This window comes from Anoplophora glabripennis, unplaced genomic scaffold (assembly GCF_000390285.2).
Source record: "Anoplophora glabripennis isolate ALB-LARVAE unplaced genomic scaffold, Agla_2.0 scaffold495, whole genome shotgun sequence".
Taxonomy (NCBI): domain Eukaryota; kingdom Metazoa; phylum Arthropoda; class Insecta; order Coleoptera; family Cerambycidae; genus Anoplophora; species Anoplophora glabripennis.
In genome coordinates this window covers 372,563-388,837 of record NW_019416680.1, presented here as the reverse complement: position 1 = coordinate 388,837, position 16,275 = coordinate 372,563, and the positions used below count along the sequence as shown (strand labels likewise).

Genomic DNA, 16,275 nt, shown 5'->3' with positions numbered 1-16,275 from the left:
TTTTTTGGTGAAGCGGAGACCCTTGAAGAGGGTCTTTCGCTGTCTGTATCGTCCATGTATATGTATATGTTCTCCTCGTTTTCGGAGTCCGACATGTTGTGCGTGTGTTCGTGCGTGTGTGCGTGCGTGTGTGTGTGTGTGTGTGTGCGTGTGAGTGAGGGTGTGTAGGTTTTAGTCGTGTGGGGATGCCCCTTACGGGGGCGTACGTGTCTTTTGGTATATTAGTCTGTCTGGTATATTGTTTGTCGGGGTCGCAATTTTAAAGAATGTATTCAAAAATAATGCAAATAACTGATAAATAAAGTAAAAACTTACCTGGGCATAACCCCGGCACAGCTACCTGTAACAAAGATGCCGACGGCCTCTATGCTTAAGCCGGGGATTAGGTCGGTGGTTAAGAGGAAATAAAGGGATTCTTTCCTGGTAGCCTTAATAAAGGCAGGTAGATCTTGCTCGTTGCAATGCACTTCACTTCACAATAAACACGTCCGCTCAGTTCGACCGCTCGCACGAGAATGATTGATGCAACTAATCGTCTTCAGGACTTCTGCGTCCAGCTAGCAACCATGATGTCAAACATGCAAAAATTGTTTGATTTCTAATGGCTCGCCCCCTTATCCAACCCTCCTTACTGAGAATTTCGTCTGGGACATTGACGGGTTGCGGGGCAGAAAGTTGGAACTGGTGGACATCCTGCACCGTCTAGACATAGACGTGATGGCCATCAGGAAACCAAACTTAGCGAGGCCTCCCGAATCTCCATCCCTGACTATGACATATACAGACATGACAGAAACCGTAACGGGGGTGGTGTTGCACTCATAGTAAAGAAGTGCATCGGCCACTATCCGCTGCAGCGTCTCCAAACTCAAAATATCGAGGCCGTGGCGATAGCGGTGAGATCGCTACAGCATAGTGGTGTCCTGTTACCACCCGCCCCAACGCTCCATACTTGACACAGACGTTGACATTATCCTTTCCTGGCCCCAGACTATCGCTATCACGGATTTTAACTTGAAGTCCCCGGCGTGACACAGTGGAACCACGACCGCAGCAGGTTGGGCCCTGCTGGACTACGTTGACATGCGTGACAATGACATCTATACTCGGACCGACAGAACCGACTTTTTACGAACCCATCGGCCTCCCCACTTACTTGACATAACTATCATAAAATCTATTCCGCTGACTGCCCAAATATCCACCGAGCACGAGGGGTCTACCGGCCACAATCCAGTTACGCTGGATTTGAGGCGGAGAATCGAATATAAGGGCATCTTCACGAGGACGTTCATTGACTGGGGGCGCTTTCGAGCAGAAATACAAAGAAGCACCTCGCTCCCCGTCATTGAAACCCCCCATTGACCTGGAGGCAGCAATCTTGACATTAGAGACAGGCATTAAAAACGCACTAAACTAACTACGATAGAGACAATTGTGTCCCGACTGACAAGCCCCAGGGGCGTGCTTCCCGACGACATTAAACAACTCATACGCGACAAACGACACCTTAAACGGCTTGCTACATGAACTCGACTCCCCCAACACAAACACGACCTAAACATACTAAACAGACGGGTGAAGACGGCCCTGAGTGGGCTGGCCCAGGAAAGCTGGTGTAGGCACTTGGAGTCGCTGGACCCACAAGACAACAGCCTCTGGAAAACGCAGAGGGCCCTGCCACTGCCTGCCAGACCCAAACTCCCACCAATCCACGGCAGCGGGGGGGGTGGTTTACACGAACCAGGAAAAGGCCGAGGCTTTCGTCGACAGCCTAGAATTGCAGTGTAGACTACCCCAGCTGCCGGACGAGAACAGGAATTTCGAAGAGGCGGCTGAGCGCGCGGCCCGACGTGTCAACAAAGAGCCCGACAATGACATTATACAACCAGCCACACCAGACGAACTCAGGCAAATATTAAGACACCTAAAAAACAGAAAAGCCTCTGGACCTGTCCAAATACACAACATTACGTTAAAACGACTACCACACAAGGGCCTCATGGCCCTACTAAACATAACAAACGCTACACTCAGACTCAAACACTTCCCTACACGCTGGAAAACAGCAAACACAATCCTCATCCCTAAACCAAAGACCATACCTTCCCTTCCAACTACCGGCCCATCAGCCTACTCCCGGCATTGAGTAAAGTGGTAGAAAAAATAATCCATTCCCGCCTAAAAACCCACTCCGAAGAAGTGCGAGTCATTCCTGACGAACAGTTTGCTTTCCGCTCTAACCACTCTACCGAACTCCAAATCCTACGCCTCACCGAGCATTCCTTAGCTAGAAACTATTTCCAAAAATCCACTCCTCACGACGACTACCCCCAAGGGGGGGGCTAGACAAGCCGGCGAAGAAAGAAAACAGACCGCGACCACCTAATGCGTTCTCTGCTTAAAACTATTTTCGACGTATTTGCTCTTTTGCATTCAATATAAACGGAAACTGCAAATTAATATTTAACACTGCAAGTTTGTACCAAAAATTATAATGGTAAAAACACCCAAATTTGATGGAAATCTTATGCTAATTTATTATCTGGAATTATTAAGAAATATTCTGTTAACTGTGATTTAATTAGATAATCAGTCAAACTCAAAAGTTGTAAAATAAAAATACGTACCAGATACGACTCTTCTGTCTTTCTGTAAAGGTATCTTTATTTATAGCTTAAACAACGATAACAGATAAGTCGATATTTTTCCGTAAAAACTGGTTAATCTACATTGTATTAACATACAGTGGTCGTTACTACCTAATAAAATACTCCTAGCGTGGTTTGCACTATATATTAAAATTTAAACTATCACACTTTCTTTTCTACTACTTTCTTTCACACCACACTATCTGCAACGATTTTGTGACTTTATAAGCTACTAGTGCCGCATGGCGCATAGTACAGACTGAAAATGTAGGCACGTTGAACAAGGCTAGTGTTCCTTTGTGAATGCGTTCTATCTTCTTTCTAATTCTAAATATGTTACGTCTATGGTATACCATATGATGATTGACGTCCTGATTGACACTTTATTTTCTATGGATTGACGTTATGGATGGACGTTAATGTCAAAATTTTTGTTCATAAAAATCAGGAAGTGAGGTTATCTCTGATTCTCTGATTAAGTTGATGAATTTGATGTTGATACATGTTATTTGAGTAAAAAAAAGGTGAACGTAATTTTCATAGCATTTCATGCTTTGAATTCAAATAAATAAATAAATATGGGCAACGATCAGTCGCAGTTGCCTGGAATTGAAATAGAAGAAAAAGCTGTCGAAGTATCTGATTTTTGGACACAACATTCAGCATGTATTTTGAATTCTGAAATCGTAACCAATTTATCTGTATTTATTGGTGAATTATTTATTGACGGTTCTCTATGGGCTGTGCAAACACCTCTAGAAAAAAATAGTAAAGTAAGGCAATTAGATAACTAGTGCTTATAAATAAATTTGAACAAATTGAAGTGCATTTTATACTAATATGTGCCAAAAATGTATTTGTGGTGTAAATACATAATAGGGTGGAACTTTACTATTTCGTAGATATATTTTTATTTTCCATTTTTACATTTGATCGATATTAAAATAACTGTAAAATTTATCTCATAAATATGAGACAAAAGACATACCCATTTAATTTACACTTCATCTAAATACTGAAATAAGAATAGTTCTACATAATGTTTTTTTTTAGATTTTGATGATATATCGTCATCCATGCATTATAAAATATGTTTCTTCTTGGCAAAAGAATTCAAAATATTATTTGGCAGTAGAAGAAGTAACTCCACTGGCTCATATTCTTCCTACCCTTAATACATTACAAATATGTATAGGGTTGCATTCAATACTTAAAGCTTTACATTTTTTACATGAAAAAACGTCATCATCGCATAATAATATATGTGTTGCTTCTATTTATGTTACCAAAAGTGGCAGTTGGAAATTGGGTGGAATGGAATACCTTTGTAAATATAAAGATCTCGACCAAGATTATTTAAATAAATCTAGAACAAATAGATATGATAAAGCTATTGATACTAATGAAGATAAACTTCTTCTAAATATTAATAAGCAGAAAGATTTTATTGATGTATATGCCTTTGGAGTACTTGCCTGTGAAGTATTAAAATCAAAGGGCAATAGTGGTATGTAATAATTGCAACTGTTATTTACTAGAATCCTACAAGTAATTATATTGTATGGTATATTTTTTTAAAATTATTTTAATGAGATAAAAAAAATCACACTGGATTATGAATGAAAGTCACAAGCAGGCCACTGTTTATAAAAAAAATATTTGAATCGTAAAAAAATAAATTTAGAGATGTTTTTTAGTTGGTCGCACTATAAATGTACAAAATATAGAGGATGTTAATCTTACTTTAAGAGTTCATTCTTCCAGAGTTTTTTTTCTAAAAAGATGTACACATATAAATCAATAGCTTTTGAGATACAAGGTCTTGAATTAAAAAAAAGATCTCCTTTTCTGAGTTGTCCGAGGATGTTTGACGCAGAATAATGAAACATAGGCTCATGACTTTTCAATAATCCACTGAATTCAGATATAAATATGTGCTGCAGTGGCGAAGACACTGGGAGTAGCTTTCAGAAAAACCCGAAATATTTGACACCACTGAATATTTTCAAAATTCGATCACTACCTGTAACATTTTGTGATGTCTCCAAGAACAAGGATATCTTTCATTGTACTCGGAAAACAAACCATTTTCGACTCTTTTTTTTTAATTTCCATTAACATTGCCCAAACACTTCACAAAATAGAATTCACTCGAACTACTCGTCTATCAAAAAGGTCAAAGAAATATAATTTTAAATACAAACTAATCATAGTAAGAAGACGAAAAAGTAGTGTGAAATTTTGCTTGAAAGAAAATTGCAGCAGTTAGTTTCTCAGACATTTCATTACATTGTATTTAAAATATTAACATTTAGGAAATCAATCGTATGACCTTTTTAGCAAAACGAGCAGATCAGTCACGTGGAGTTTCTAGGGTTTTTAGTGTGGATTATAAAATTTAATTAGATAAATCAATAGCTTAAGTTTCATCATTTTATATTCTAAAATATCTTCATATTTTAGAAAAGTTGAAATTTTTTAAATTTCAACACTATCGAAAATTATTGGTTTGTGGACTCGTGTTTATATAACCTTTTTTGATTAAAATTATTCAAAAAATAACCCCTTTAAATTTTTTTGACATACCTACTTAATACTGAGAGATCCAGAGTGATTGAGGTGTTTGGGGAACGCAGCCTGTTTCTAACACCGTCTTTAGCATATAAAAATCATAAAAATCGCACAGGCTGCGATCTCCAAACACTTCAATCATTCTGGATGTCTGTGTTTTGAATATAGGCATAGGTATCTATTTTTCACAATTGATTAGGTTTTTTTGTGTTACTCAAAATTAAATTTTGTTTGCCTCTAAATTTTAATTTGATACTAACAACATTCAATTTTTTCAAACTTCATAATATTATAACTAAGAAAAATTAAATTTTTTTGAAAATTGGAAACACCCATATGTATCTTATAAATTATGTAAAAATGTGTAACCCTTTTTTGATCTTTCAACTGCTATTTTAATTTCATTTTTTACAAATTTTGTTCAAAATCTTTTTGTGTTATGATGCATATTGCAAATAGTAATATCACATAATATACAGGGTGATTCACAAACAGTGACCATAAATGAAGCATCTTTCTTTGGTGAATTTTAAGGGGAGTGTTTTGTATATAGTTTTTATCTAGGACGCTTCATTAAAAAGATGCAGGGTGTTAACCTTAAAAGAAATATATAGTTTGTTTAAATAATTTAAAAATTAGTAAAAGAAATAATTTGAAATTGGGCACGTGTATTTATGTAAACATTCAATATTTCAGGCCTTTTCCTAAAATTTAGATGCTTCAGTGGCGGAGATACAGGGTATTGGTTGCATATTTTTCTAAATAAAATAGTACGCCACTGCTTTACATGATATTTTCGGATTTGTCTTTCAGTTTTCTACAAATTACTACTCTGTTATGTTTTTCGAAAAAAGCCTGATTTTCTTAAAAAACGAACTGAAAACACACTTCGATATTTGAATAAAGTGCAGTTTAAATTTATATAGTAGGCCGCGATAGCAACTTTGATATTCTGTCGATAATTTCATTATTATTACCTTAATTGTTTTTAAAATATCAGTTAGAAACTTTATTATTATTATTTATACAAAGAGTACGACAATATTATTTTTATCTACGGATTTTATAATGGAAACGCTTTAGCGGCTTGCCGGGAGTATCAATGTAGGTTTCCCAATAAACGTCATCCTACATTAAAAGTTTTTACGTGCTCATTTCTAAGACTTTGGCAATGCAGAATTGCCCAACGTTCTGGTGCTGGAGGTGCTGGTGGAAGGCATGCAGTTGAAGAAGTGAGAGAGATTAGCAGTGCTGAAAGTTCAATCTCTGTTACAAGATGCAACGGCCAGTTTTTTGTGAATGGCTGTTAGAAATGAATATTCAAAATATAGGTTTTCCTAATGTCATATTCTGGTTGGACGAATCGCTTTTTACAAGGAATGGCATCTACAATCCTTATAATGAGCATATTTGATCATTAGAAAATCCTTGTGCAACAAGGACTCACTCATTTCAACACGGCTTTTCTATTAATATATGGAGTGGCATTTTTAACAGCTCGCTATTTATGCAAGCATGGCTACAACGTTTGAACAAGAACCTAACTCTACTAGAAAATCACGTAGAATATACCATTTTAGATGACATTTTGCTAGCAACAAGAGAACTCATGTGGTACCAACACGATGGTGCACTACCGCATATTAGCCGAAATATAGTTAAATGGTTAAATTATCATTTTGGGCAAAGATGGATAGGCAGAAATGGACCTGACATTGGCCTGCAAGATCACTGTGTCTCAACCCACTGGATTTCTTTCTGTGCGGTGCTGTTAAATGGCAGGTATACAGTGAACAAATTAATAAACCTGAGCAGTTAAAAGAAAAAATAAATAATGCTTTACATCAGATTCAAGCAACAATAAATTTCGAACAACTTACATTTTCGTTACTAAAAAGATGTCGGGCCTGTGTTCGTGGAAATGGAGGTATTTCTAAGCATTTACTCAAATAGAATCATTAAAATGATGACTAATATGTTATTTATTCAATTAAATAACTGAACGATAGTGTTTGTCATGTCATTTAATTAAAAGTGTTTTCAGATTGTTTTTTAAGTGTTACTCGAAAATTAGGTTTTTTTGAAAAACATAAGAGTAGTAATTTGTAGAAAATTGAAAGACGAATCCAAAAATATCATGATTGTTACCGTAAAGCAGTGACGTACTATTTTATTTAGAAAAATATGCTTGAGATAATCTGTGTCTCCGCCACTGGAACACCTAAATTTTAGGAAAAGGTCTCAGATTTTGGACAATGTACATAAAAATACATGCCCCTAATTTGAAATTACTTCACTAATTAGTTTTTAAATTATTTAAAAAAAAATAAAAATATTTTAAGCTTAATACTCTGCATCTTTTTAATGAAGCATCCTGTATTAAAACTTTATACGAAAGGCTCCCCTTCAGCAAAGAATACGAGATTTTATAATTAACAAGATATTGAAAGTATTGTTTGTAATTATTTAACAGTGGTAAATTATTTTTTTTACTTAGGGAATTGGATATTTCGTCATTCTGGAAATAAAGAAATTTTAAACTAAATTAAAAATAGTAATTGTTTTATAAAATGTACATACTTAAATATAAGGCTTTTTTTGCTAACTGAATATTGGTGAATATCTAACTTGTAGTTACTATTGTATCTCTTTTGATCTTAGTTGTTATATGGTAGTTTAAATCTCTTAATTCACATACTACACATACTACAACATACGATTTCACTCGCGAAAAAAGCCTATAGATTTTATTAAAGTGATGCATATTAATTTTAATTTGGGATTTTTTTTAGACGACATTCCAAACTTATCATCATTTTGTGAGTATTGCCATAAAGAGCTGCAAAACTCGAATATTTCCCAAAGACCAAAGTTAAGTTCGATATTAGAACATGACTTCTTTAATCATGAATTTATTACTATCCACTCGTTTCTGATAGAATTGCCCTTAAAATCGGATGAGGAGAAAACATTGTTTTTCCGAAGTCTTAAAGATAAATTAAAAAGCTTCAATGAGGTCGTTGTAGCAAGTCAACTTAGTAGCCTGCTTCTATCTAGAATGGTTTTATTAAACATAACCGCTCAAGAGTTCCTCTTGCCTTTTTTATTGACTCCACACCCCGGTAAGTATATCAATATATATTTGCAGGAGATGAATCAGATCCGAGAATCAAGAATGAAGCTAAAATTTATTTGAGGAGCAGGGATGCAGAACGTGTTTATCATCGACAATGGATTAAATTGAATAACAAATTCTAGTTTCATGTTGCGATTTAACCCACTTTGCTTGATTTTGTATATTGTTAGTATATGACTCATTCACCTGCTTCAAATAGAATAGGAACCAAATTAGGACTATTTTAAGGGAACTTACAAAAATATCGTAAACTATTAGATATAACTGGCTCAAATTAGTAAACATTTTACTGAAACTTTTTCAGATATAATATACATATCTCAATTAGTTCCTCAAATATAAAAAAAAGTGAAAAACACTTTTTTATTTTACAATGTACAATTTTGGTATATGATCTTACTTATTACACGATGATTTTAGATTGTTTCTATCTTTCACCGTTTTTAAGATTTGATAATCGACATTTTTTTTAATTTCATATCGGTTATTCATATATGTAGTTAAATAAAGAAATAAATTTCAAATTCGATGTGGTTTTAAATAAAAAAAAGATCGTTAATAAAAAAATTGGTTAGCAATTCAAGGCAAAATAGCAAAACAATTTTAGAGAAACTGTGCAGCAGTGTACCTATGATCCAAAATAAAAGTAACATATAAATTTAATTTGATGATTGTTAAATACGAAATTTCATTGAAGTGCAACTTATAATTCAAAACCTTTTATTTAACTGTGTTATAAACTAATATGTTGTGAATTTTTATGTCAGTAATCGGTTTATTAAATTATCTTTATAAATTATGGTAAAACATACACAACACACATGTACACAAACATGCACAAAATAAAAAAATTTCTGATATATACTAAAAGCTAGGGAACATTATAAGGAAATTAAAAAATAATAATTCTTGATTTAGTAAACATTAAAATAAGTATTGAAAAAAGACTAAAAATTTGTCATTAAATTGTTAACAACAATGAAAAATGTGAATCAATCAAAAAACCCTTATGATGTTCCCTGAATTTTGTTTTTGTGAAGCACTGTCGAAAATTTCGTTAGTCGATTCATTGAAAATTTTTGAGTTATGTTTCTGGCCAGTTAAAAAATTGTGGTTTCTTGAGAAACACTTTTAAAGTTTTTGTTTCCATTCAGCACAAGAAATTTGTTATATATACCTTCAATCGGAGATGCCTGCATGCGCCATATAGTTGGCCTTCTATGTTAATATTTTCTTCATATTCTTCTTTTCAGCTTGATCTGACTCAATCTGGCCTATATAATAGCTAAGTGTCCCGCGCATTCTCACGAGTTACAATAAGCATTTCTGCAATGAACTGAGAGTTCCCGATATTTCTCCTGCCTAAAACATTTTTCTTATATTCTTCACATAATAAAACTTTGTTTAAACTATTCATCCAAATATAATTTTTTTCAAAATTCTAGAGTGGCCTTAAGAAATTAGAATATTTGAAAACTACAACTTTATATTCTACTAATTTAAACTAGTTTCTAACTTAAATTCTATAAATAATGTTAATTAAAGATATCGAATTAGATGTCATTCGGAATTAAATACATGAAAAAAATATATACGACTATTTACAGTTGTATGTATTGATTTTCTTTAGTCACATAAGTCAACCAGCGAAAAATAGTAGTTCGGCTCAGTTGTCGTTTTTCTGTAAGAATGTATTTTCAATACTTTCAACATATTCAATAATGCTGTAAAGTATTCAGCGTCTGCTGCTGTGGGCTTTAGGTTACTTGATTAATCAAATTATCAAGTTATTTTTAATTCGAATTAGCCCATTACTAATGCCAATTGAGTTTACAAGTTAATAGGTGAATAAATAAATTGGTTGTAAACTGTATAAACAGTGATAGGTCAAAGTTGTGTAAATCTTAATGTATCTGTTTTTTTAAAAAGTATATTTTTTCTCTGCTTATTTTCAGATCAAGAAGCACATTCAGAGCTATTATTTTCAGAAGATACTTTTAAAAAATATGTTTCACCAAAACTATTAGAAATTATTAGTGTCCGTGATGCACAAATTAGACTGCTTCTGTTGACACACTTTTTGAGTTTTATGCATATATTTTCTAAAGAAGAATTGCAGACATGCATTTTGCCAGAGGTAAGTATCTTCCAAAAATGTTTTAGTATTTTTTCAATACGTTTTTATGAAATATTGAACAATAATAATGTATATTTCTTTGCGATAGAAGATACAGAATGAAAATATATATTTGAACTTTTTTTATGCCTGGTGTTGCAACTGGTAACTGTTTCTGAGATAATAGAATTTATGAATTCAGTACAGAATAAAACTTGGGCATCTCTCTATTATCCAGATCTCTCAGTTTCTCAGAACATTGTAGATTTGATTGATGTTAATCTTCTATTAAAAAAGTCCACGAGTAAGAAAACAAATTTACTGATCATGTGGCTTGTAATCATTTATGATCTGTATTTCCACAAGTCATAATTTTGTTTATCGTTGTTTAAACACGAAGCCTCTTAAAAGATATTTCCCACTCGAATTCAAAAGACTAAATGTTGTACAGTTTGTACTTTGATGATGGAATGGTACACACCTTATATCAGTTTCATTGCACTTAATTTTTAATAGATCAACCCATATCCTGGTTTTATTGATCTATGGAATGACATATCTACAGTGCTATGACAAAACCGTGTAATAAAAAAACAAACAATGTAAGCCATATACCTGTTCAAAAATTATGTCAATAGTACATAAAAAGATATGTATACTAATATCTTGAGAAGCACCTATAAAATATTTAGATTGACATTTTGAAAAGGTTTTTTTTTTGGTAAGCAGTTATTTTTTAATGTCAGTTATTTTAATATACTTTTATTTATTACACAGTTCTGCCATGGTATGGCAGATATGTCACCTTCAAAGTGATATAGTGAAACATTGTGGCTTTAATAATCTATATTTAACTGTTTTTTTTATTAAAAGTTAAGTTTTCTTTTCATTGTTAAAAAGTACAACAATGCAACACCAAATTATAATAATTAGTTGTACAAAAATGCTAAAAATTTGCTTTTTTTGTTGAAATTTTAGCTGCTTGTGGGAATCAAAGACACTAATGACCATCTAGTTGCTGTCACACTAAGGACATTAGCAGACTTGGTGCCAGTACTAGGAGCTGCAACAGTAATTGGTGGCAAACGAGCCAAATTATTTAATGATGGCAGACCAATTACCCATTCCAGTAAAAGATTGTTAAAAGTAGTGTCAAAACCACGAGAAATTGAACAACCTGCACCTACACCTGAAGTATTACAAAATCAGATAAGTGTAAATAGTTTAGCCATAGAACCAAATAATGTAATAACATTGCCAGAGAGATCAAGACCAGATGGAGAAGAAGGTGAAACCTCCACAGAAGAAGTTGAACAGTCAATTGATGAAGATTTAGATAATTGGGAAGATTGGGACATCAATGAAAATAATCCCAGTTCAAATAATCTTTTAAATACAATAGAAGATAATACTCATTCAACTGAATATGTGCCAGAGAATTTAAATCAAAATATATTGAATGAGGTTATTGAGACTGACAGTACTGTGTCCCAACAAAGTGTAGAGAAATCAAAAAGAACAATACCCGATATCGGGGAACTCGATATAAAAAACCAATTAAACAGGAACGAAAACGATGACTTCGACTTTTTCCAAGACATGGAACCTGTAATAAATGCAACCAATAAGTTTTTAATAAATGAAAGTGACAGTGACATTATTTTCAGTATTGATAAAGAATTTAGCAGTAAGCTCACATTGAATGATAATGACATTCATGAGGAGGGTTGGGGTGATGGAGATTGGGAATGATTTTTTTTATTAAAGCTTTATTTTGTACAATATTGTATAAATATCTTAGATAATATTATTTCTTTGCTTTTTATCAATATTTATTGTAAATTTGTTATATGTGATTTATTTTTATTATTAATTCAAATAAATCGTGACCACTTTTAATAGACGTCTTATTACCTTGTAATTGTAGTTACAAGCAGAACTAAAGTGTTTTGTTTTAATTTTTGTACACTTGAGGAAATACTGAAATTAAATCAAATATTTTGTTTTTTCATTTTTTATATTAATAGGCTCAGTTTGAACTATCCGACTTGCATTTAAAAACAAGAAGTGTTACTGCAAAACATAACGAATATATACAGGGTGTCCCGGTACTTGATACAAAAGAGTCGGGTACAAATAGATGTCAAAATAATATCAGTTCTTCATATAATTTTTTTTCATATGGGCCTTCGTAAACAAGTTACAGGCCCTCAAAAGTGAAAATTAAAAAGTTATTTTTATTTAAAGTCTCTAAACTATTAACTTCAGCATGATGCAAATTTGGTGATCGATGACACATGCGTGCAGCTTGTTTTTGATGCTGTATGTGAAACTTTATTATGCTCAGAATTAGTGATGGGAGATTTCGAGTGAAAAATCGAGTGGTACTCGATTAATGAGATCACTCGAGATATCTCGAGATGTTTACTCCCACCACTCGAGTGATTATTACCCTACGGTTGCACCCCAAAATGTTAGTGCATACTGCAAATAGTCATTGAGCTTTTTTTTTAGAATAAAACGAAAAAGTGGTTAGGTTTTGAAGTGCGTGAGCTTTTTTTTTTTAGCTACGCTTATAAGTAATATATGACTAATACAAACATATTTGTGCGCCGCTGGGATGAAAACGACCAATATCTCGTATCTCGAGTGATCACTCGATTATTAGAAGTACTCGATTATCGATAACTCGATTATCAAAATTGGTCGATTATGCCCATCACTACTCAGAATGCCAGGGACGGACTATGCCCAATGGTTAATAACTCAGAATTTTTGCATAAATGATGATTGCAATCTTCCTGTATCAAAAGTAAGTTCCCTGAAGAATTTGCCAACGATAACACCTTCTTGGTTCAACTCGGTAAAATTAACAGTTTAGGAAATATTTGTGATTTTATATCACAGTGTACACTCGACGCAAGATAAATATTTCCAATCTAAATCGTATTTTGTTTGAAATATGACGGCTTAACCGCTTGTCTATATGGGGCGTTCCCATTAAACTCTTGTGACAATATTTTACCGTCACATCTGACATTTTACGAGTTTTGTACAAAAATGCTTTCCTGGTAGATTGGCATTTTTAAAATGGGACTAATCGGCAAACTCTTATAGCAGACCCCGTATGGATTTTTTATTATCTTGCTTCTATTAAAAGAGTTGCATTTACATTACAATAGAAAAATCGATTCTTCCTAGTTAATAAATCTTGCGAAACGTCTACTACCTACTTAGTAATAGTTAGATTCACAGACCACCTAGACTGGCCGTATCTAATTCCAATGCACGGGTACCAGTGAATGCAAAATCCGGGGAATTGGAGTGTAGAAGGCAATCTGATCGCGCGCATCTTTAAGCAGATCGGGATTAAGTAATATTTTTATTACATATCTTATGACAAATATTCAATTTTAAGTTTGTAATTCAGAAAATGGTATATTTTAGTGTCATATTAAATAAAACTACAAAATAATTTAAATATATTTATTATCCTCAAAATAATATTAATTTATTTAATATTTGTCTTTTCGTAGATTTTACCGAATTAAATAATTTGACTTCATGATTTATTCGTACATCGATATACTTTTCACATTCAGCCCTTACAAGTTCTATTAAATGATTACAATTGTTAAGCAAATTATCAAATTGATGTTCATGCAAATTTTTAAATATGTTCACATTCAGAAAGTTTTTTAATACATGATAAACAATTTTATTTTTCTGTAGCCTAGGTGTTCTGCTTTCATTATTTAAAAATTTTATTAATTTTTCTGTTTCTTAGCATCTTACTACGACATCTCGAGATGGATACGTCAAACAACCACGATCTTTAATAAAAATTAATTGACTGTACGAATACTGAATCTGAAATTAGTTTTGTTTGCGATTTTTTTAATTGAAAAAAATATTTAATTAATTTTCATCTATCTTGAAATGACGGGAATTGGTAAAATTTCATAAAAATTTAACTGACAAAGTAAATAATTACTAAAAATATTGTACAGTAATTCATTCATTATTTTATAATAACAATATCACGTTAATCACTACACTATGTGGGCGAACAAAATTATAAAGCTAACCCTGGAAACTTGTGACGTTAACTGAAAAATGGCGTACATATTTACCTTTTATATATTCCTTTTTTTTTACTTACCTAAAGAAGGAAACTTTTCGCCTCTCTTCACCAACTCGATCACTTCTATTTATACAATGTTTTACAATACACTTGCCCATGATAAAACGTCTAATTATCGAAATCACAGCGATGCGTACACATCAAATGCTAGGACACGACTGAGCGCTGGGCTCCAAATCAGGCTCCAAAGTTTTTTCACCAAAGTCGTTCTATAAGCCAGTCTAGGTGGTCTATGGTTATATTGAATAGATTAATTTTAATTTTTTTTTTAATTTTGAAAACCCTGCAGCTCGGAAACGGCGGCCTTAAGAGCCTACATGTGTGTAACAAAATTTACTTAATTTTAGCCACAGAATGGGCCTCTGGTTTTTTCTGTACGCCATTAATGAACACTGCATAGGTGCCCGCAATGAAATCAGTTGAAGTTTCATATAAAAGTTGTAAAGCATACAATTCTACAAAAAATTGGCCTCTTGACTTTTTCTTGTACTATTAAAATTAACAGAGTTAGGGAGGCTGGAAGTTAAGGGACGATTTCAGAAATTTAAAAAAATCAAGAAAAATTATGGAATTTTGTATTTTTTTTTTCAGTCTACTCTAAAAAATTTAACTTTTCTTTTCAGAGAAATAGATAAAATTTTTAATTTTTAATAAGAAAGTTATAACAATTTCAAATTTTTAATCGTTAATTTTAATGATGTAACAAAACTAAAACAATTTTTTTTCTGCACTATTCGATTGATTATTTAAAATAATGAAAAGTTGCCTTCAAATTTTTTTTTACGTTTGTTTTTTAGACAGATACAAATTTATTTACCTTTTTATATTTCGTTTAGCTCCTACGACACTGCCAGGACAAAGATAAAAAATCACGTTCGCTTTGTCGCACTCATGGTACTGAAGTTGTGAACAACTCGTATGCTTATGACAAAGATAGATTATTTATTTTCGTTCGCTATTGTCAATGCGCGTGCGTCAGTAAACGTGTGTTTCTTTAAATTATTGTATGCTCAATATCCATTGTTAATCTCAAAAAGGTAAATACATATTAATAAGGACTAATATTTTTTCTTTTAGCCTAAAACGGATGTAAACTAACCCGCATGTTCACCCCCAAAAATAATATTTCCGTGATAACTCGGGTTCTAATCAATATGGATGTATTGGAATGAAACAAAATGGAAATTACTTCTTATAAAAAAAACATTTATGGGTTTATGTAATGCGTCAGTTGAATGAACAGTATGACGATATTAATAATACATTTGTTTATTGAAATAGGTTGACCCTAATACACCATTCAATATACATGTATCTGACTAAGCCTAAAACACATTAACCACATTATACCTATAACTTACACACACACACACACATATATATATTGTTATGATTGTATGTGTGTATGGTTTTATATGTTAGCGCCAAAATAAATTTTGTTAGTTTTGATATTAATTTTGGTTGGATTGGTGTATTGTGTATTGTCTATCTTTGCCCTATCTAGCTCTAGACTCTATCTCCGTAGTCGGTTCTATATTCTAGCAAGAAACCACACCAAGCACAGCTACAAAAACAAAAGGTTTAGTAATAAATGTATTTATTAAAAATTTTTTTTATATGTCAAAATTTGTCACTCTACCCTCTTAAACACACTAGT

At 32.7% G+C, this 16,275-nt stretch overlaps 1 protein-coding gene across 1 annotated transcript; it reads left to right on the top strand.

The window, feature by feature from the left end:
- Positions 1-3,075: 3,075 nt before the first annotated feature.
- Positions 3,076-12,294, top strand: LOC108910344 (protein-associating with the carboxyl-terminal domain of ezrin). Its single transcript, XM_018714917.1, has 5 exons — positions 3,076-3,424; positions 3,705-4,158; positions 8,015-8,344; positions 10,314-10,495; positions 11,453-12,294. The coding sequence occupies exons 1-5, from the start codon at positions 3,230-3,232 to the stop codon at positions 12,224-12,226; spliced, it is 1,935 nt and encodes a 644-aa protein (XP_018570433.1). The 5' UTR covers positions 3,076-3,229; the 3' UTR covers positions 12,227-12,294.
- Positions 12,295-16,275: the final 3,981 nt, after the last annotated feature.